This window comes from Panulirus ornatus, chromosome 73 (genome assembly GCF_036320965.1).
Source record: "Panulirus ornatus isolate Po-2019 chromosome 73, ASM3632096v1, whole genome shotgun sequence".
Classification (NCBI taxonomy): Eukaryota; Metazoa; Arthropoda; class Malacostraca; order Decapoda; family Palinuridae; genus Panulirus; species Panulirus ornatus.
Genome location: NC_092296.1, coordinates 15,911,303 through 15,928,849, shown reverse-complemented (window position 1 = coordinate 15,928,849; position 17,547 = coordinate 15,911,303). Strand labels below are relative to the sequence as shown.

Sequence of the window (17,547 nt, the reverse complement as noted above, 5' to 3'; positions counted from 1 at the left end):
AAATTGAAGGTTTAATCTAAAGCCCCTTCCTCCGTGCCAAAGGCATTAAAGTGGCGTAACGGTATCAAGAACCAAAGAGGAAAATTGAAGGCTTAATTCAAAGCGCCCTTGGCGGCGTCAAAGGCCATTAGTGTGTTGTGGCGGAATCGAGAACCACAGAGGCAAATTGAAGGCTTAATTCAAAGCCACTTTGGCTTCACGAAAGGCAGTTAGATTAGGGTGGCAGCATCCAGAGAAATACATTGCTTAGAGTGAACTGTAAAATGCTCAAATTTTCGTACATATCTGTGCTTACATCAGACCAATTTGAAGTATACGTCAGATGGGAGACCTATCTTGGAACAAAAAGGTAATATCAGGAGACGTCACAAAATATATAACTACAACGTGGAAAAGTTAATGTGAAAACTTCGGCTGGAATCCAGAGGCGTGTTGTTAACACTCGGGTCTTAGGCCGGGTGACGCCCACCCGCTCAGCGTTTCCGGGTCTCCATGTACTTCACGCTACTAACAAACATGTTTACATCTTTTCTGATAATATACCATCTATCTCAGATAGAATTATCTATTTTCTTCACCAAAATGATCTTGAAAAACTCGTATACGAGTTTCTTTGAAATAAACGTATATCGAGGATGTAAGGCATGTGTACGTGTAGGAAGAGAGGAAAGTGATTGGTTCTCAGTGAATGTAGGTTTGCGGCAGGGGTGTGTGATGTCTCCATGGTTGTTTAATTTGTTTATGGATGGGGTTGTAAGGGAGGTAAATGCAAGAGTCCTGGAAAGAGGGGCAAGTATGAAGTCTGTTGGGGATGAGAGAGCTTGGGAAGTGAGTCAGTTGTTGTTCGCTGATGATACAGCGCTGGTGGCTGATTCATGTGAGAAACTGCAGAAGCTGGTGACTGAGTTTGGTAAAGTGTGTGGAAGAAGAAAGTTGAGAGTAAATGTGAATAAGAGCAAGGTTATTAGGTACAGTAGGGGTGAGGGTCAAGTCAATTGGGAGGTGAGTTTGAATGGAGAAAAACTGGAGGAAGTGAAGTGTTTTAGATATCTGGGAGTGGATCTGTCAGCGGATGGAACCATGGAAGCGGAAGTGGATCATAGGGTGGGGGAGGGGGCGAAAATTTTGGGAGCCTTGAAAAATGTGTGGAAGTCGAGAACATTATCTCGGAAAGCAAAAATGGGTATGTTTGAGGGAATAGTGGTTCCAACAATGTTGTATGGTTGCGAGGCGTGGGCTATGGATAGAGATGTGCGCAGGAGGATGGATGTGCTGGAAATGAGATGTTTGAGGACAATGTGTGGTGTGAGGTGGTTTGATCGAGTAAGTAACGTAAGGGTAAGAGAGATGTGTGGAAATAAAAAGAGCGTGGTTGAGAGAGCAGAAGAGGGTGTTTTGAAATGGTTTGGGCACATGGAGAGAATGAGTGAGGAGAGATTGACCAAGAGGATATATGTGTCGGAGGTGGAGGGAACGAGGAGAAGAGGGAGACCAAATTGGAGGTGGAAAGATGGAGTGAAAAAGATTTTGTGTGATCGGGGCCTGAACATGCAGGAGGGTGAAAGGAGGGCAAGAAATAGAGTGAATTGGAGTCATGTGGTATACAGGGGTTGACGTGCTGTCAGTGGATTGAAGCAAGGCATGTGAAGCGTCTGGGGTAAACCATGGAAAGCTGTGTAGGTATGTATATTTGCGTGTGTGGACGTGTGTATGTACATGTGTATGGGGGGGGGGGGGGGGTTGGGCCATTTCTTTCGTCTGTTTCCTTGCGCTACCTCGCAAACGCGGGAGACAGCGACAAAGTATAAAAAAAAAAAAAAAGCTAAATATCTCGATACGCAATCACGTAATCAAAGTACATTCTTTATGTTCATATGTAAAAATGTATAGCTTCTCCGTAATGTATAGATAAAATAGCTATTCACTCACATAGTCTATAAATTTCACCAGAAGTAAAGCATAATAAGGATTTGAATCATAAATAAGGATCATGAATAAGGATTTGAATCATACGGCAACAGCTCCACCCACTTGCGTCAAACATGTCTTATGATTTCAACGAAAACTTGCTTACCTCGTCTAGGTCATGCAGCATACTGAGTATGACTTCTCTATCCAAATGTATAGCAGTATAATACTTTGACCTCCATTTGGCTGCCTCTTGTGACGAACGCTTGTGTGTGTGTGCATGATCTTCATGGCATCGACAACTGAATGTTTACACTCTCTGAATGTCTGTACACCAAGATGGAGACACTTTAGGATAATTAGCCGTTGTTCTTATATCCACTGGTATGTCAACAGTTCTCACACCGTAACACTGTCTAAAAAACGGGTTTAGAACCATTGTACAAACACAGACACACACTGGATACATCCTTAAGCCACCAGTGCTCTGGGTTAACTGACACAAACAAACATCTGACGTCACGTATTTGAACCAATGAGACTGTATTCAAAAAGGGTAACTACCCTAGATTACCAATGGTTTTATGAAGACGTCAAATATTGCCACCACTAACGCCATCTTGTGCATAAGCTCGTAACTTGTAAAGGAGAACGTGTAGAAAACATTAACGGCAAACTAAACTTTCTCGTGCTTAATGGGAAAGCGATTTTATCCTGATAATTATGTGCTTTGATTTTGATCATTGTATTAATATGTATACGATCTTTTATGGTGTTAATGTGCCCACCTTTTAAAATCTTTCAAATTTCGGTGAAACGTATCCTCTTTGCCGAAACTATCAAAACAAAATGTCATCAGAGATGTCAGACGCAGAGCAGGTGATTATTATGACGCTATCTGATTGCTGAGGTACAGTGCTATAAATCACTTTCGTGATAGACTGGCACCACACTAGTCTGGGAGAGTAATATTTCCCAAACAGATTTTCCTCGATTGGACGGATATGCCAGCCGTATGATCAAAGTTCCATCCTCTACATACGCAGATAACACGTATGAAAAACAGTGATACAAAATAATTCCAGAATTCAACTTAACACATGACACCTCATACCTCCGTTCACTTGTGGAACCCCTGTGAGAGTTTAGCTACCGTGAGCCCCCATCCCCCCCCCCCCTCCAGCACTATATTAAAACCATCAATTCCTCACACTTAGAAATAAGCATGAAACTATAACACTGTGTAAGAATTTATGTTTCTAAATATTTTAATAGCTCGATCCCCTCCAGCATTTGACGCCATAATAGTCACATAAATATTCAAAGCAACTCATCTGTTGGGCAAAAGCATATCCAGTTGTGAAGTGTCTAGTTCACGAAGTTTATTCAAAGGGTCTTGTCGTCACATGTGACGTGCCCTTTGTGCACTGAACATAACGAAGGAATTCATCAGGGAAGCAGCCCTCCAGGTCCTCTGGATATGCCAGTTGCAACCTTGCAGACCTTTGACGTATTTCAGTGATACAATTTCCTTCAACAATGCTCACGTCAGTCAGTACACCGACACTGGTATTGATAACTTAATACAAACCTTTTCCCAAAAGTTCCAATTCTGCAGTCAGATGATAAACGATGGTGTACAAGACACTTGATGTGATAGTGGTTTCGTGCTGACTGTGGCTGAGTTGTGCTTATAGTTTCATTATTATTATACTTAGTCGCTGTCTCCAGCGTTAGCGAGGTAGCGCAAGGAAACAGAAGGAAAATTGGCCCAACCCACCCACATACACATGTATATACATAAACGCCCACACACACACACATATATACATACCTATACATTTCAACGTATACACACATATACATACACAGACATATACATATATACAGACGTAAAGATGGGTTTATATTTTCCTTAATACACCTTACCTTCCACTAACAACTCACCTTCTCGTTCGTAGCTGCAAAACTGAGAATGAACTTCTCTTATCATGCCAGGAATGTCGTACACTTTAGTACAGGTTATAAGTGTACAGATCTTCACTTGCAACAGCTTCCTGTAATCAATGGCGTATTAAAGACTGTAGGATCCTGAGGCCAGAATATTCTTGCTCACCTTCCGCTCACCTTCCTTGGGTTCTTTTAAGGATATAATGAGACTATGTCTAATATGCACAGTATCTATTTCTAAATGTAACTACACAAGCTTGGAACATTTCCAAATACCTGGTTGTTTAACAAAATCACGAAATTATAAAGGAATGATAATCAAAGGAAAGTCGGATCATCTCATTTTCAGAGCCACCCAGGATATTAGGCCCTTGGATAATCTTGAGAAAATCAAATTCTCTTACAGAGACGAGTACATCCTGACTTACTGACTTACCTGTTTATTTACCAAGAAATAAATGCTGATATTTATCTAAAGTACAATCATCACAGTGTATTATGACAATGTTTCTCGCAACAGGAGAATGATGTGCTTTATATTAAACTAAAGTTTATTGGCTTAGAGTGACAGTCGGAGTGGTCAAGGAGAGTCACTGTCTGTGTTATGGTTGATCCATTCATGCCTGTGTACTGACCAGCCCACCCTCACCTGTGTAGAGGATGACCCACTACTCTTAGTGCACTGGCCAGCCCACCCTCATCTGTGTAGAGGATGACCCACTACTCTTAGTGCACTGGCCAGCCCACCCTCACCTGTGTAAAGGATGACCCACCGCTCTTAGTGTACAGACCAGCCCACCCTCACTGACCAGCCACCCTCACCTGTGTAGAGGATGACCCACTACTCTTTGTGTACTGACCAGCACACCTTAACCAGTGTATACGGGAGCAAACCCATGTTTAGTGTACTAGCCAAGTGTGGCTTGGTTTGCCCACCCACCATTGATCACAGTTCACACCAGATCTACATTAAGTGTGTGCTTCTTAATATCACAGTGGTACTCCAGTGCCTTTCTTCACCTGCTATTATCCAATCCTACACAGCAACCTTAATTAATTTTCGTGGTCGTGCCCCTTAAGGTTTTCTCACAAGCACATATATAGTTGATAGAGACAGTGAACTTTATGACATTAGAACACTCAAGTACATAACTACTGTAAACCTAATACTATGGGATTTGACAGTTAAAATGTGCTATAGTTAATCCTTACCTGAATATTTTTGTTGATATAATAATTTGTATTTGTTAATCATACTGATTTCTGAAAGTTGTAACTCGTGCTGGAATGTAACAATATGGAAATCTTGACTTAAAAAAAGGAGCAGGACGTTGTGACACACGTATGGACCGACATAAAAGTGTTTTATGCTGATTATTGATTATTACAAAGTCCAGGATATGTGACCTTCTACCACCAGAGTCCCATATTTCCAGTGGTCTGTGGAGGAACAATGTTTGACACGCCAAGCATAAAAGCAGTGAGCAGTGCTTGGTATATGAGGGTAACAGTGCCTTAAATATCAGAGAAGTGCCGATGTCTTAACGGGATAACCCTTGAGTTAGCTGGGGTACTGAGAGGGGCCAAGACACTACCACCTGAGCCCTCCCTCTCACTGGTGGCAGAGTCACACAATAAAGTGTAGTCAGATTAGTACGCCTTCAATTTGCAGGGGTCATGGGAGGAGCCAGTACACTACTACCTATGTTCTCCCTCTCGCTGGTGGCAGAGGCAAGAGCACTGGTACCTGAGCAACTCCACCACTGATGGACACCTGGAGATGAGAGAAACATGACCTATACAGCTTTGTGTGAGGATCCTATCAGCACTGGTGCTGGTACAGTAGTGCCTGCCTTCTTACAGTGAGAACAGTGATGCCTGAGCAACACTACCAGTGTCTGGCTCTTAGCATCAACACAACTATGCCGTAACAGCTCCAGCAGTGCCTGGCTCTTAGCGGCGAGAGCAGCGGTGCCTGAGCAGCTCCAGCAGTGCCTGGCTCTTAGCAGCGAGAGCAGCGGTGCCTGAGCAGCTCCAGCAGTGCCTGGCTCTTAGCGGCGAGAGCAGCGGTGCCTGAGCAGCTCCAGCAGTGCCTGGCTCTTAGCAGCGAGAGCAGCGGTGCCTGAGCAGCTCCAGCAGTGCCTGGCTCTTAGCGGCGAGAGCAGCGGTGCCTGAGCAGCTCCAGCAGTGCCTGGCTCTTAGCGGCGAGAGCAGCGGTGCCTGAGCAGCTCCAGCAGTGCCTGGCTCTTAGCGGCGAGAGCAGCGGTGCCTGAGCAGCTCCAGCAGGAACACGGCGACGCTGGCGGCCCAGGCGAGGATGAGGATGTAGAAGATCCCCTGGAGGTGCTGGAGGGTGAGGAACATGTTGGTGGGCTGCCCCAACGACTCCTGTTGCTGCCGCTTCCAGTCCTTCAGTGTCTCCATCTCCACCTATAAACGCAGAACCTTTCAGCTCAAGAGGCGTGAGTGGATCTTTCATAGGTGATTCCCTTTTGTTAACTTCTTTGATTAGGATTTGGTGTAAACTGAAGGTTTCCAGCAATCATTAAGATCTGATTTGGTGACAATAATTGTCTTTCTATTACATATAAAATATTGCCGAAAGTGGATTTACACTACACGAATTTATCACAGGCCTTTTAAATACACAACCATACCTCTGAGGACCACCTGTTTCGTAATTAGGGTCACCCTGGGTGCCTCACAATAAGTGCCTCACCCTGGGTGCCTCACAATAAGTGCCTCACCCTGGATGCCTCACAATAAGTGCCTCACCCTGGGTGCCTCACAATAAGTGCCTCACCCTGGGTACCTCACAATAAGTGCCTCACCCTGGGTGCCTCACAATAAGTGCCTCACCCTGGGTACCTCACAATAAGTGCCTCACCCTGGACGCCTCAAAATAAGTGCCTCACCCTGGGTGCCTCACAATAAGTGTCTCACCCTGGGTGCCTCACAATAAGTGCCTCACCCTGGGTGCCTCACAATAAGTGCCTCACCCTGGATGCCTCAAAATAAGTGCCTCACCCTGGATGCCTCAAAATAAGTGCCTCACCCTGGATGCCTCACAATAAGTGCCTCACCCTGGGTGCCTCACCCTGGATACCTCACAATACAGTGCCTCACAATAAGTGCCTCACCCTGGATGCCTCACAATAAGTGCCTCACCCTGGGTGCCTCACAATAAGTGCCTCACCCTGGGTGCCTCACAGTAAGTGCCTCACCCTGGATGCCTCACAATAAGTGCCTCAACCTGGGTGCCTCACAATAAGTGCCTCACCCTGGATGCCTCACAATAAGTGCCTCACCCTGGGTGCCTCACAATAAGTGCCTCACCCTGGGTGCCTCACAATAGTGCCTCACCAGTGCCTCACAAATAAGTGCCTCACCCTGGGGTGCCTCATCAATAATCAGTGCCTCACCCACTGGGTGCCTCACAATAATGCTCACCTGGGTGCCTCACAATAAGTGCCTACTGGACTCCATAAGTGGCCTCACCGGCCTCACAATAAGTGCCTCACCCTGGGTGCCTCACAATAAGTGCCTCACCTGGGTGCCTCACAATAAGTGCCTCACCCTGGGTGCCTCACAATAAGTGCCTCACGCCATGGGGTACCTCACAATAAGTGCCTCACCCTGGGTGCCTCACAATAAGTGCCTCATCCTGGGTGCCTCACAATAAGTGCCTCACCCTGGGTACCTCACAATAAGTGCCTCACCCTGGGTGCCTCACAATAAGTGCCTCACCCTGGGTGCCTCACAATAAGTGCCTCACCCTGGGTGCCTCACAATAAGTGCCTCACCCTGGGTGCCTCACAATAAGTGCCTCACCCTGGGTGCCTCACAATAAGTGCCTCACCCTGGGTGCCTCACAATAAGTGCCTCACCCTGGATGCCTCACAATAAGTGCCTCACCCTGGGTGCCTCACAATAAGTGCCTCACCCTGGGTGCCTCACAATAAGTGCCTCACCCTGGGTGCCTCACAATAAGTGCCTCACCCTGGGTGCCTCACAATAAGTGCCTCACCCTGGGTGCCTCACAATAAGTGCCTCACCCTGGGTGCCTCACAATAAGTGCCTCACCCTGGGTGCCTCACAATAAGTGTCCTCACCCTGGGTGCCTCACAATAAGTGCCTCACCCTGGGTGCCTCACAATAAGTGCCTCACCCTGGGTGCCTCACAATAAGTGCCTCACCCTGGGTGCCTCACAATAAGTGCCTCACCCTGGGTGCCTCACAATAAGTGCCTCACCCTGGGTGCCTCACAATAAGTGCCTCACCCTGGGTGCCTCACAATAAGTGCCTCACCCTGGGTGCCTCACAATAAGTGCCTCACCCTGGGTGCCTCACAATAAGTGCCTCACCCTGGGTGCCTCACAATAAGTGCCTCACCCTGGGTTGCCTCACAATAAGTGCCTCACCCTGGGTGCCTCACAATAAGTGCCTCACCCTGGGTGCCTCACAATAAGTGCCTCACCCTGGGTGCCTCACAATAAGTGCCTCACCCTGGGTGCCTCACAATAAGTGCCTCACCCTGGGTGCCTCACAATAAGTGCCTCACCCTGGGTGCCTCACAATAAGTGCCTCACCCTGGGTGCCTCACAATAAGTGCCTCACCCTGGGTGCCCATTACAATAAGTGCCTCACCCCTGGAGTGCCTCTACAATAAGTGCCTCACCCTGGGTGCCTCTACATAAGAGCCCTCACCCTTGGGTGCCACATCAATAAGTTCCCACTGGGTGCCTCACAATAAGTGTCTCACCCTTGGTGCCTCCCAATAAGTGCCTCACCAGGGTACCTCACAATAGTGCCTCACCCTGGGTGCCTCACAATAAGTGCCTCACCCTGGTGCAACACAATAAGTGCCCGTCACCCTGGAAGCCTCACACAATAAGTGCCTCAACCTGGGTGCCCTCACAATATGTGCCTCACCCAGGTGACCTCTCAAAAAAGTGCCTCACCATGGGATGCCTCACAATAAGTGCCTCACCCTAGGGTGCACACAATAAGTGCCTCACCTGGGTAGCCTCACAATAAGTGCCTCACCCTGGGTGCCTCACAATAAGTGCCTCACCCTGGTGCCTCACAATAAGTGCCTCACCCTGGGTGCCTCACAATAAGTGCCTCACCCTGGGTGCCTCACAATAAGTGCCTCACCCTGGGTGCCTCACAATAAGTGCCTCACCCTGGGTGCCTCACAATAAGTGCCTCACCCTGGGTGCCTCACAATAAGTGCCTCACCCTGGGTGCCTCACAATAAGTGCCTCACCCTGGGTGCCTCACAATAAGTGCCTCACCCTGGGTGCCTCACAATAAGTGCCTCACCCTGGGTGCCTCACAATAAGTGCCTCACCCTGGGTGCCTCACAATAAGTGCCTCACCCTGGGTGCCTCACAATAAGTGCCTCACCCTGGGTGCCTCACAATAAGTGCCTCACCCTGGGTGCCTCACAATAAGTGCCTCACCCTGGGTGCCTCACAATAAGTGCCTCACCCTGGGTGCCTCACAATAAGTGCCTCACCCTGGGTGCCTCACAATAAGTGCCTCACCCTGGGTACCTCACAATAAGTGCCTCACCCTGGGTACCTTACAATAATTGCCTCACCCTGGGTACCTTACAATAAGTGCCTCACCCTAGGTACCTCACAATAAGTGCCTCACCCTGGGTACCTTACAATAAGTGCCTCACCCTAGGTACCTCACAATAATTGCCTCACCCTGGGTACCTTACAATAAGTGCCTCACCCTGGGTACCTCACAATAAGTGCCTCACCCTGGGTACCTTACAATAAGTGCCTCACCCTGGGTACCTTACAATAATTGCCTCACCCTGGGTACCTTACAATAAGTGCCTCACCCTGGGTACCTCACAATAAGTGCCTCACCCTGGGTACCTTACAATAAGTGCCTCACCCTAGGTACCTCACAATAAGTGCCTCACCCTGGGTACCTTACAATAAGTGCCTCACCCTGGGTACCTTACAATAAGTGCCTCACCCTGGGTACCTTACAATAATTGCCTCACCCTGGGTACCTTACAATAAGTGCCTCACCCTGGGTACCTTACAATAAGTGCCTCACCCTGGGTACCTCACAATAAGTGCCTCACCCTGGGTACCTCACAATAAGTGCCTCACCCTGGGTGCCTCACAATAAGTGCCTCACCCTGGGTGCCTCACAATAAGTGCCTCACCCTGGGTGCCTCACAATAAGTGCCTCACCCTGGGTGCCTCACAATAAGTGCCTCACCCTGGGTACCTCACAATAAGTGCCTCACCCTGGGTGCCTCACAATAAGTGCCTCACCCTGGGTACCTCACAATAAGTGCCTCACCCTGGGTGCCTCACAATAAGTGCCTCACCCTGGGTACCTCACAATAAGTGCCTCACCCTGGGTGCCTCACAATAAGTGCCTCACCCTGGGTGCCTCACAATAAGTGCCTCACCCTGGGTGCCTCACAATAAGTGCCTCACCCTGGGTGCCTCACAATAAGTGCCTCACCCTGGGTGCCTCACAATAAGTGCCTCACCCTGGGTACCTCACAATAAGTGCCTCACCCTGGGTGCATCACAATAAGTGCCTCACCCTGGGTGCCTCACAATAAGTGCCTCACCCTGGGTGCCTCACAATAAGTGCCTCACCCTGGGTACCTCACAATAAGTGCCTCACCCTGGGTGCCTCACAATAAGTGCCTCACCCTGGGTGCCTCACAATAAGTGCCTCACCCTGGGTACCTCACAATAAGTGCCTCACCCTGGGTGCCTCACAATAAGTGCCTCACCCTGGGTGCCTCACAATAAGTGCCTCACCCTGGGTGCCTCACAATAAGTGCCTCACCCTGGGTGCCTCACAATAAGTGCCTCACCCTGGGTGCCTCACAATAAGTGCCTCACCCTGGGTGCCTCACAATAAGTGCCTCACCCTGGGTGCAACACAATAAGTGCCTCACCCTGGGTGCCTCACAATAAGTGCCTCACCCTGGGTACCTCACAATAAGTGCCTCACCCTGGGTGCCTCACAATAAGTGCCTCACCCTGGGTGCCTCACAATAAGTGCCTCACCCTGGGTGCCTCACAATAAGTGCCTCACCCTGGGTGCAACACAATAAGTGCCTCACCCTGGGTGCCTCACAATAAGTGCCTCACCCTGGGAGCATCACAATAAGCGCCTCACCCTGGGTGCCTTACAATAAGTGCCTCACCCTGGGTGCCTCACCCTGGGTGCCTCACAATAAGTGCCTCACCCTGGGTGCCTCACAATAAGTGCCTCACCCTGGGTGCCTCACAATAAGTGCCTCACCCTGGGTGCCTCACAATAAGTGCCTCACCCTGGGTGCCTCACAATAAGTGCCTCACTGGGTGCCTCACAATAAGTGCCTCACCCTGGGTGCCTCATAATAAGTGCCTCACCCAGGATGCCTCACAATAATGCCTCACACTGGGTGCCTCACAATAAGTGCCTCACACTGGAAAACTCACAATAAGTGCTTCACCCTGGGTGCCTCACAATAAGTGCCTCACCCAGGGTGCCTCACACTAAGTGCCTCACCCTGGGTGCCTCACCCTGGGTACCTCACAGTAAGTGCCTCACCCCTGGTGCCTCACAATAAGTGCCTCACCCTGGGTGCCTCACAATAAGTGCCTCACCCTGGGTGCCTCACCCTGGGTACCTCACAGTAAGTGCCTCACCCCTGGTGCCTCACCCTGGGTACCTCACAGTAAGTGCCTCACCCTGGGTGCCTCACAGTAAGTGCCTCACCCTGGGTGCCTCACAGTAAGTGCCTCACCCTGGGTACCTCACAGTAAGTGCCTCACCCTGGGTACCTCACAGTAAGTGCCTCACCCTGGGTGCCTCACAATAAGTGCCTCACCCAGGGTGCCTCACAATAAGTGCCTTACCATGGGTACCTCACAGTAAGTGCCTCACCCTGGGTACCTCACAGTAAGTGCCTCACCCCTGGTGCCTCACAATAAGTGCCTCACCCCTGGTGCCTCACAATAAGTGCCTCACCCTGGGTGCCTCACAATAAGTGCCTCACCCCTGGTGCCTCACAATAAGTGCCTCACCCTGGGTGCCTCACAGTAAGTGCCTCACCCCTGGTGCCTCACAATAAGTGCCTCACCCTGGGTGCCTCACAGTAAGTGCCTCACCCCTAGTGCCTCACAGTAAGTGCCTCACCCTGGGTGCCTCACAATAAGTGCCTCACCCTGGGTGTCTCACAGTAAGTGCCTCACCCCTGGTGCCTCACAGTAAGTGCCTCACCCTGGATGCCTCACAATAAGTGCCTCACCCTGGATGCCTCACAATAAGTGCCTCACAGTAAGTGCCTCACCCCTGGTGCCTCACAGTAAGTGCGTCACCCTGAGTGCCTCACAATAAGTGCCTCACCCTGGGTGCCTCACCCCTGGTGCCTCACAGTAAGTGCCTCACCCTGGGTGCCTCACAATAAGTGCCTCACCCTGGGTGTCTCACAGTAAGTGCTTCAACCTGGGTGTCTCACAGTAAGTGCCTCACCCTGGGTGCCTCACAGTAAGTGCCTCACCCCTGGTGCCTCACAGTAAGTGCCTCACCCTGGGTGCCTCACAATAAGTGCCTCACCCCTGGTGCCTCACAGTAAGTGCCTCACCCTGGGTGTCTCACAGTAAGTGCCTCACCCCTGGTGCCTCACAGTAAGTGCCTCACCCTGGGTGCCTCACAATAAGTGCCTCACCCTGGGTGTCTCACAGTAAGTGCCTCACCCTGGATGCCTCACAATAAGTGCCTCACCCTGGGTGCCTCACAATAAGAGCCTCACCCTGGATGCCTCACAATAAGTGCCTCATCCTGGGTACCTCACAGTAAGTGCCTCACCCTGGATGCCTCACAATAAGTGCCTCACCCTGGGTGCCTCACAATAAGAGCCTCACCCTGGATGCCTCACAATAAGTGCCTCATCCTGGGTACCTCACAGTAAGTGCCTCACCCCTGGTGCCTCACCTTGAACCAGTGTTGGACGAGGCCACCCCCCACCATCCGCTGGAGGTCCTGGTCAAACTTGTACTTCCAGGGAGTGTGCTTAGGGAAGCACCATGATATGTAGCTTTGTTGAAATTGCTCCTTCACCAAGTACCAGTTAAATACCTGCAAGTGTTGGTTAAGTACCTGGCTATTATGTTCCATGACACTTTCTCAAAGAAATCCTAGTCTATCTGCACCACAGACTCAGAACTAGAGTTATAATTTGTATTAATGAGAGAGAGAGAGAGAGAGAGAGAGAGAGAGAGAGAGAGAGAGAGAGAGAGAGAGAGAGAGAGAGAGAGAGAGAGAGAGAGAGAGAGAGAGAGAGTCCTGCCACCTTACCTTGTAGTGACCTGTTAAACGAGTGATCACATAAGCTGTAGTGTGGACCAAGGCGTGGGTTCCTGCCAGCATGGATGCTGCAGCTTCCTCCTCCAGCGGGAGCAGGTCCAGCTTGGTGTACAACCTCATGTACACGTCGTCCCTTGACCGCCTCAGTACGGACGGTAGACTTGCACCGTCGTCAACCATCGCCAGCCTTTGGTTACATGCAGAGGATAGTGACACATCCACCCACACAGCCTGCTAGAAATATTTGCCTAATGGAGCCAGATAAGTGAATTAACTATATGTATATCTGACTCTTTTATGAACCATATTCCATTCTACAATGTTCTGATTTAGCTTTCAAGCATTTTATCCACTGAACTACTAAGGCACTACATAGCGGATATCATTATAATTATCATTATTATTACTATTATCATCATTATAATTCATGTTCAAATAAGAAATGCACATTGTTTTTAACTTCAATAATTAAGTCTATCAAATTTCATATACATAGGTATAACGTCTGTCATTAATTTCGTGTATTATCTAATTGGTATTTCAAAGGTTCCTTATGACCCACAACACAAGGTGCCAGGTATCCATGTCACACCTCATCAGTAAGGTAGACTTTCTAAGTGGTATTTGTAGATTCGAATTTACTTTTTTATGTAAACCTTGGCAAGTCTGCCGGGTAAACTGTTGTCGTATTCCAGAAGTAACTGGCCAGTCTAGTATACCTCAAAATGTTCGCCCAATATTGGTCTGGTTTGTTCTGTGGTGTATATGTTAGTGACATTAAAAGTTCGAGTGTAAAGCTGATAAGGTAATTCATGCGTCTAGGACCACAGAAGCCCTGGTGAGGTACACACTCCCAAAAAAGTATCTGCCTCCCACCCTGGCCAGAAACTTCTAATAATCTACAACTGGTTAACTGAGATGACAACTTGAGTTTACTGCCACCATGATGTAGTTTGCAATTGCATCAAGATGTCAGAGAAGTCAAGGTCTAATCTCGGTCGGCCAGTTGAGCATTATTAGAAAGTGGAGGCCAGGGGGAAGGATACTTTTTAGGGAGAGTGTACGTAAGAGATTTTAATCTCGCAGAAAATTAGGTAATGAATGAAAATAAATAGGTCTGCAAGGTAATGTTTTACCTTGGGGAGTATCAGCCAGCTGCTGGAGGGTGTGGATGGTGGACACTGTACCTGTAGCCACTATCAGCCAGCTGTTGGAGGGTGTGGATGGTGGACACTGTACCTGTAGCCACTATCAGCCAGCTGTTGGAGGGTGTGGATGCGTTGCGGGTTGGCGGGGCTGGTGAAGATGGCTACGAGGTTGCTGGTGTAGTAGATACTGACGAGGAGGCAGTAGAGGTACCAGACGGCCAGGAACATCCTCTGCCACAGCGCCCGAGGGAGAGCCGGGACGCCCTGGCCAAACATTCCACGCTGCAGATACAGCCAGGTGCCCACCACACAACCGCCCAGGAAGCGCTCTCTCTGGACCCGCTCCTGCACAAGTAGACACAACCTTGTAGGTTCAGAGTCACACTTTTCTAATGCTATTGTAATGTATTCCAGAAAAATTGACATAAAAGTGATTTGCTGAGTTTGTAGCATTTAGACAGGACCAGCAGCAGGTCTTGATGAGATCATTTATGAATGACATAAACATAACACATGACGAAAAGAGCAATGGTATTGACACGAGTTATGATTTAAGGATGGAAATAACACGTTGGATGTAAATACAGGAGTCTCTTCTATGCATATTGCAAGTCACATCCAGATTTGTAAATGATACATAGAATGTGAAGGTGTACATGTTTATATTCATGTATGTGTGTGTGTGAGAGAGAGAGAGAGAGAGAGAGAGAGAGAGAGAGAGAGAGAGAGAGAGAGAGAGAATGTTGGTCCTCGTTTTCTTCTGAATTTGTACTTGTGTGTGTGTGTGTGTGTGTGTGTGTGTGTGTGTGTGTGTGTGTGTGTGTGTGTGTGTCTACTGAATACGTCCAGATGTAACAAGATCACTCACCATGAAGGTCATATGTCCCATAGCAAGGAGGGAAGTGGCCAGGAGGACAGCCCACACCTGAGGTTGGAAGGGTCGGTATATGTTAACCCACTGTGGCAACGGCTGTGGCCTCAGCAGGAAGACACCAAAACCATCGTTCCAACAAGAGGTTGATATATCGAAGTCCCTCAAGCGATCTGGTGTTTGATAAAAGTGATTGACGGTGAAGTTCTTTTCCTTTCTCTGAACAACGCCTAAGACCCCATCCCAGGTGCCGTTTTCTAATCCTCCCCACTTTAGATCAGGAGACCTCAGTGTTGTGGTGTATGTAAAATTCATCTTTGATGCCATGGCGTCCAACATCTTCAGTGTGACCCCCTCCCTGGAGCCATCAGAGGCTGGGTCTTTCTGGTATAAAAAGGGAGGATTATTGTACCAGGTGGCTAGCTCAAACCTGTAGCCGCCAAAGTTCGGGTATCGGTCTATGAATACACTGTCCCACTCACTATACTGCTCTTTATTCCACTCACCAAGGAACAGGGGAGTGCTTGATGAGAAGGGCTGGAGGGTATATACACCCATTGTACGAGGTCTTCCACGTAGCTCATCTGGTAGTACCATGATTAATGCCACCTTCTGAACGCTGTTGAACACGTCATGGTTGAGGACAGTGGCGTCGGAGCTCGACGACGCCAGGCTGAAGAGCAGGAGGTACCGGGGCTTCCAGTTCGTCCACAGCGACTGGAGGAACTTGGTTGGGTTTGTGAGAAAGAGCACAAGATGGAGCACGAAGGAGCCACCATGGATGAAGGCCGGTGCTTGCTGGTCTGGCCACCACGTCTGGTTGGCACCAAGACTTAGAGTCACGTGAGGCGTCTCCTGCACCGCTTCCAGGGTCATTATTGCTTCCTGGACGACTCTTGGGATGGCATCGTCCAGGTAAACTACCATCGTCCCGCCTCGCAACGGCCCTGACAACACTTGTGACATAACCGCCATCTTCCAGTCGTACGAACTTCGTCTTCCAAGCGTAAACACTTCATTATGTATAAGACAAACTAAAAGGACTTTCAGAAAAAAAAGTTTCCTTTCCATACTTCAGGTACAACGAAGTGATGAGGGGCACCAAGATATGCAGCGTACCGGCCTCGATGACAACTGTAGCCCAACTGACTTTTGAAACCCCCCCTCACTACTTGCTGTATTGATCATCCACAAGAATACAATAACCACTAGCTTCATCACCCACATTACCTGGATGGATATATATATATATATATATATATATATATATATATATATATATATATATATATATATATATATATATATGGCATGAGAAGCGTGAGAGGTGGGCAGATTAGAAAGGGTAGTGAGTGGTGGGATGAAGAAGTAAGATTATTAGTGAAAGAAAAGAGAGAGGCATTTGGACGATTTTTGCAGGGAAATAATGCAAATGAGTGGGAGATGTATGAAAGAAAGAGGCAGGAGGTCAAGAGAAAGGTGCAAGAGGTGAAAAAGAGGGCAAATGAAAGTTGGGGTGAGGGAGTATCATTAAATTTTAAGGAGAATAAAAAGATGTTTTGGAAGGAGGTAAATAAAGTGCGTAAGACAAGGGAACAAATGGGAACTTCAGTGAAGGGGGCTAATGGGGAGGTGATAACAAGTAGTGGTGATGTGAGAAGGAGATGGAATGAGTATTTTGAAGGTTTGTTGAATGTGTTTCATGATAGAGTGGCAGATATAGGGTGTTTTGGTCGAGGTGGTGTGCAAAGTGAGAGGGTTAGGGAAAATGATTTGGTAAACAGAAAGGAGGTAGTAAAAGCTTTGCGGAAGATGAAAGCCGGCAAGGCAACGGGTTTGGATAGTATTGCAGTGCAATTTATTAAAAAAGGGGGTGACTGTATTGTTGACTGGTTGGTAAGGTTATTTAATGTATGTATGATTCATGGTGAGGTGCCTGAGGATTGGCGGAATGCTTGCATAGTGCCATTGTACAAAGGCAAAGGGAACAAAGGTGAGTGCTCAAATCACAGAGGTATAAGTTTGTTGAGTATTCCTGGGAAATTATATGGGAGGGTATTGATTGAGAGGGTGAAGGCATGTACAGAACATCAGATTGGGGAAGAGCAGTGTGGTTTCAGAAGTGGTAGGGGATGTGTGGATAAGGTGTTTGCTTTGAGAAATGTATGTGAGAAATACTTAGAAAAGCAAATGGATTTGTATGTAGCATTTATGGATCTGGAGAAGGCATATGATAGAGTTGATAGAGATGCTCTGTGGAAGGTATTAAGAATATAAGGTGTGGGAGGCAAGTTGTTAGAAGCAATGAAAAGATTTTATCGA

The 17,547-nt window shown here is 48.2% G+C and overlaps 1 protein-coding gene across 1 annotated transcript in view; it reads right to left on the bottom strand.

The window, feature by feature from the left end:
* The window catches only part of LOC139748292 (ionotropic receptor 21a-like), a 111,108-nt gene extending 94,908 nt beyond the window's left edge, over window positions 1-16,200 (bottom strand). Inside the window, exons 1-5 of the mRNA XM_071661279.1 lie at window positions 15,223-16,200; window positions 14,446-14,699; window positions 13,198-13,393; window positions 12,835-12,978; window positions 6,151-6,288 (exon numbers count right to left, since the gene is read on the bottom strand). Of these exons, the coding sequence (XP_071517380.1) occupies window positions 6,151-6,288; window positions 12,835-12,978; window positions 13,198-13,393; window positions 14,446-14,699; window positions 15,223-16,200 (1,710 nt within the window). The remainder of the gene's footprint in view (window positions 1-6,150; window positions 6,289-12,834; window positions 12,979-13,197; window positions 13,394-14,445; window positions 14,700-15,222) is intronic.
* Between the last annotated feature and the right edge of the window lie 1,347 nt (window positions 16,201-17,547).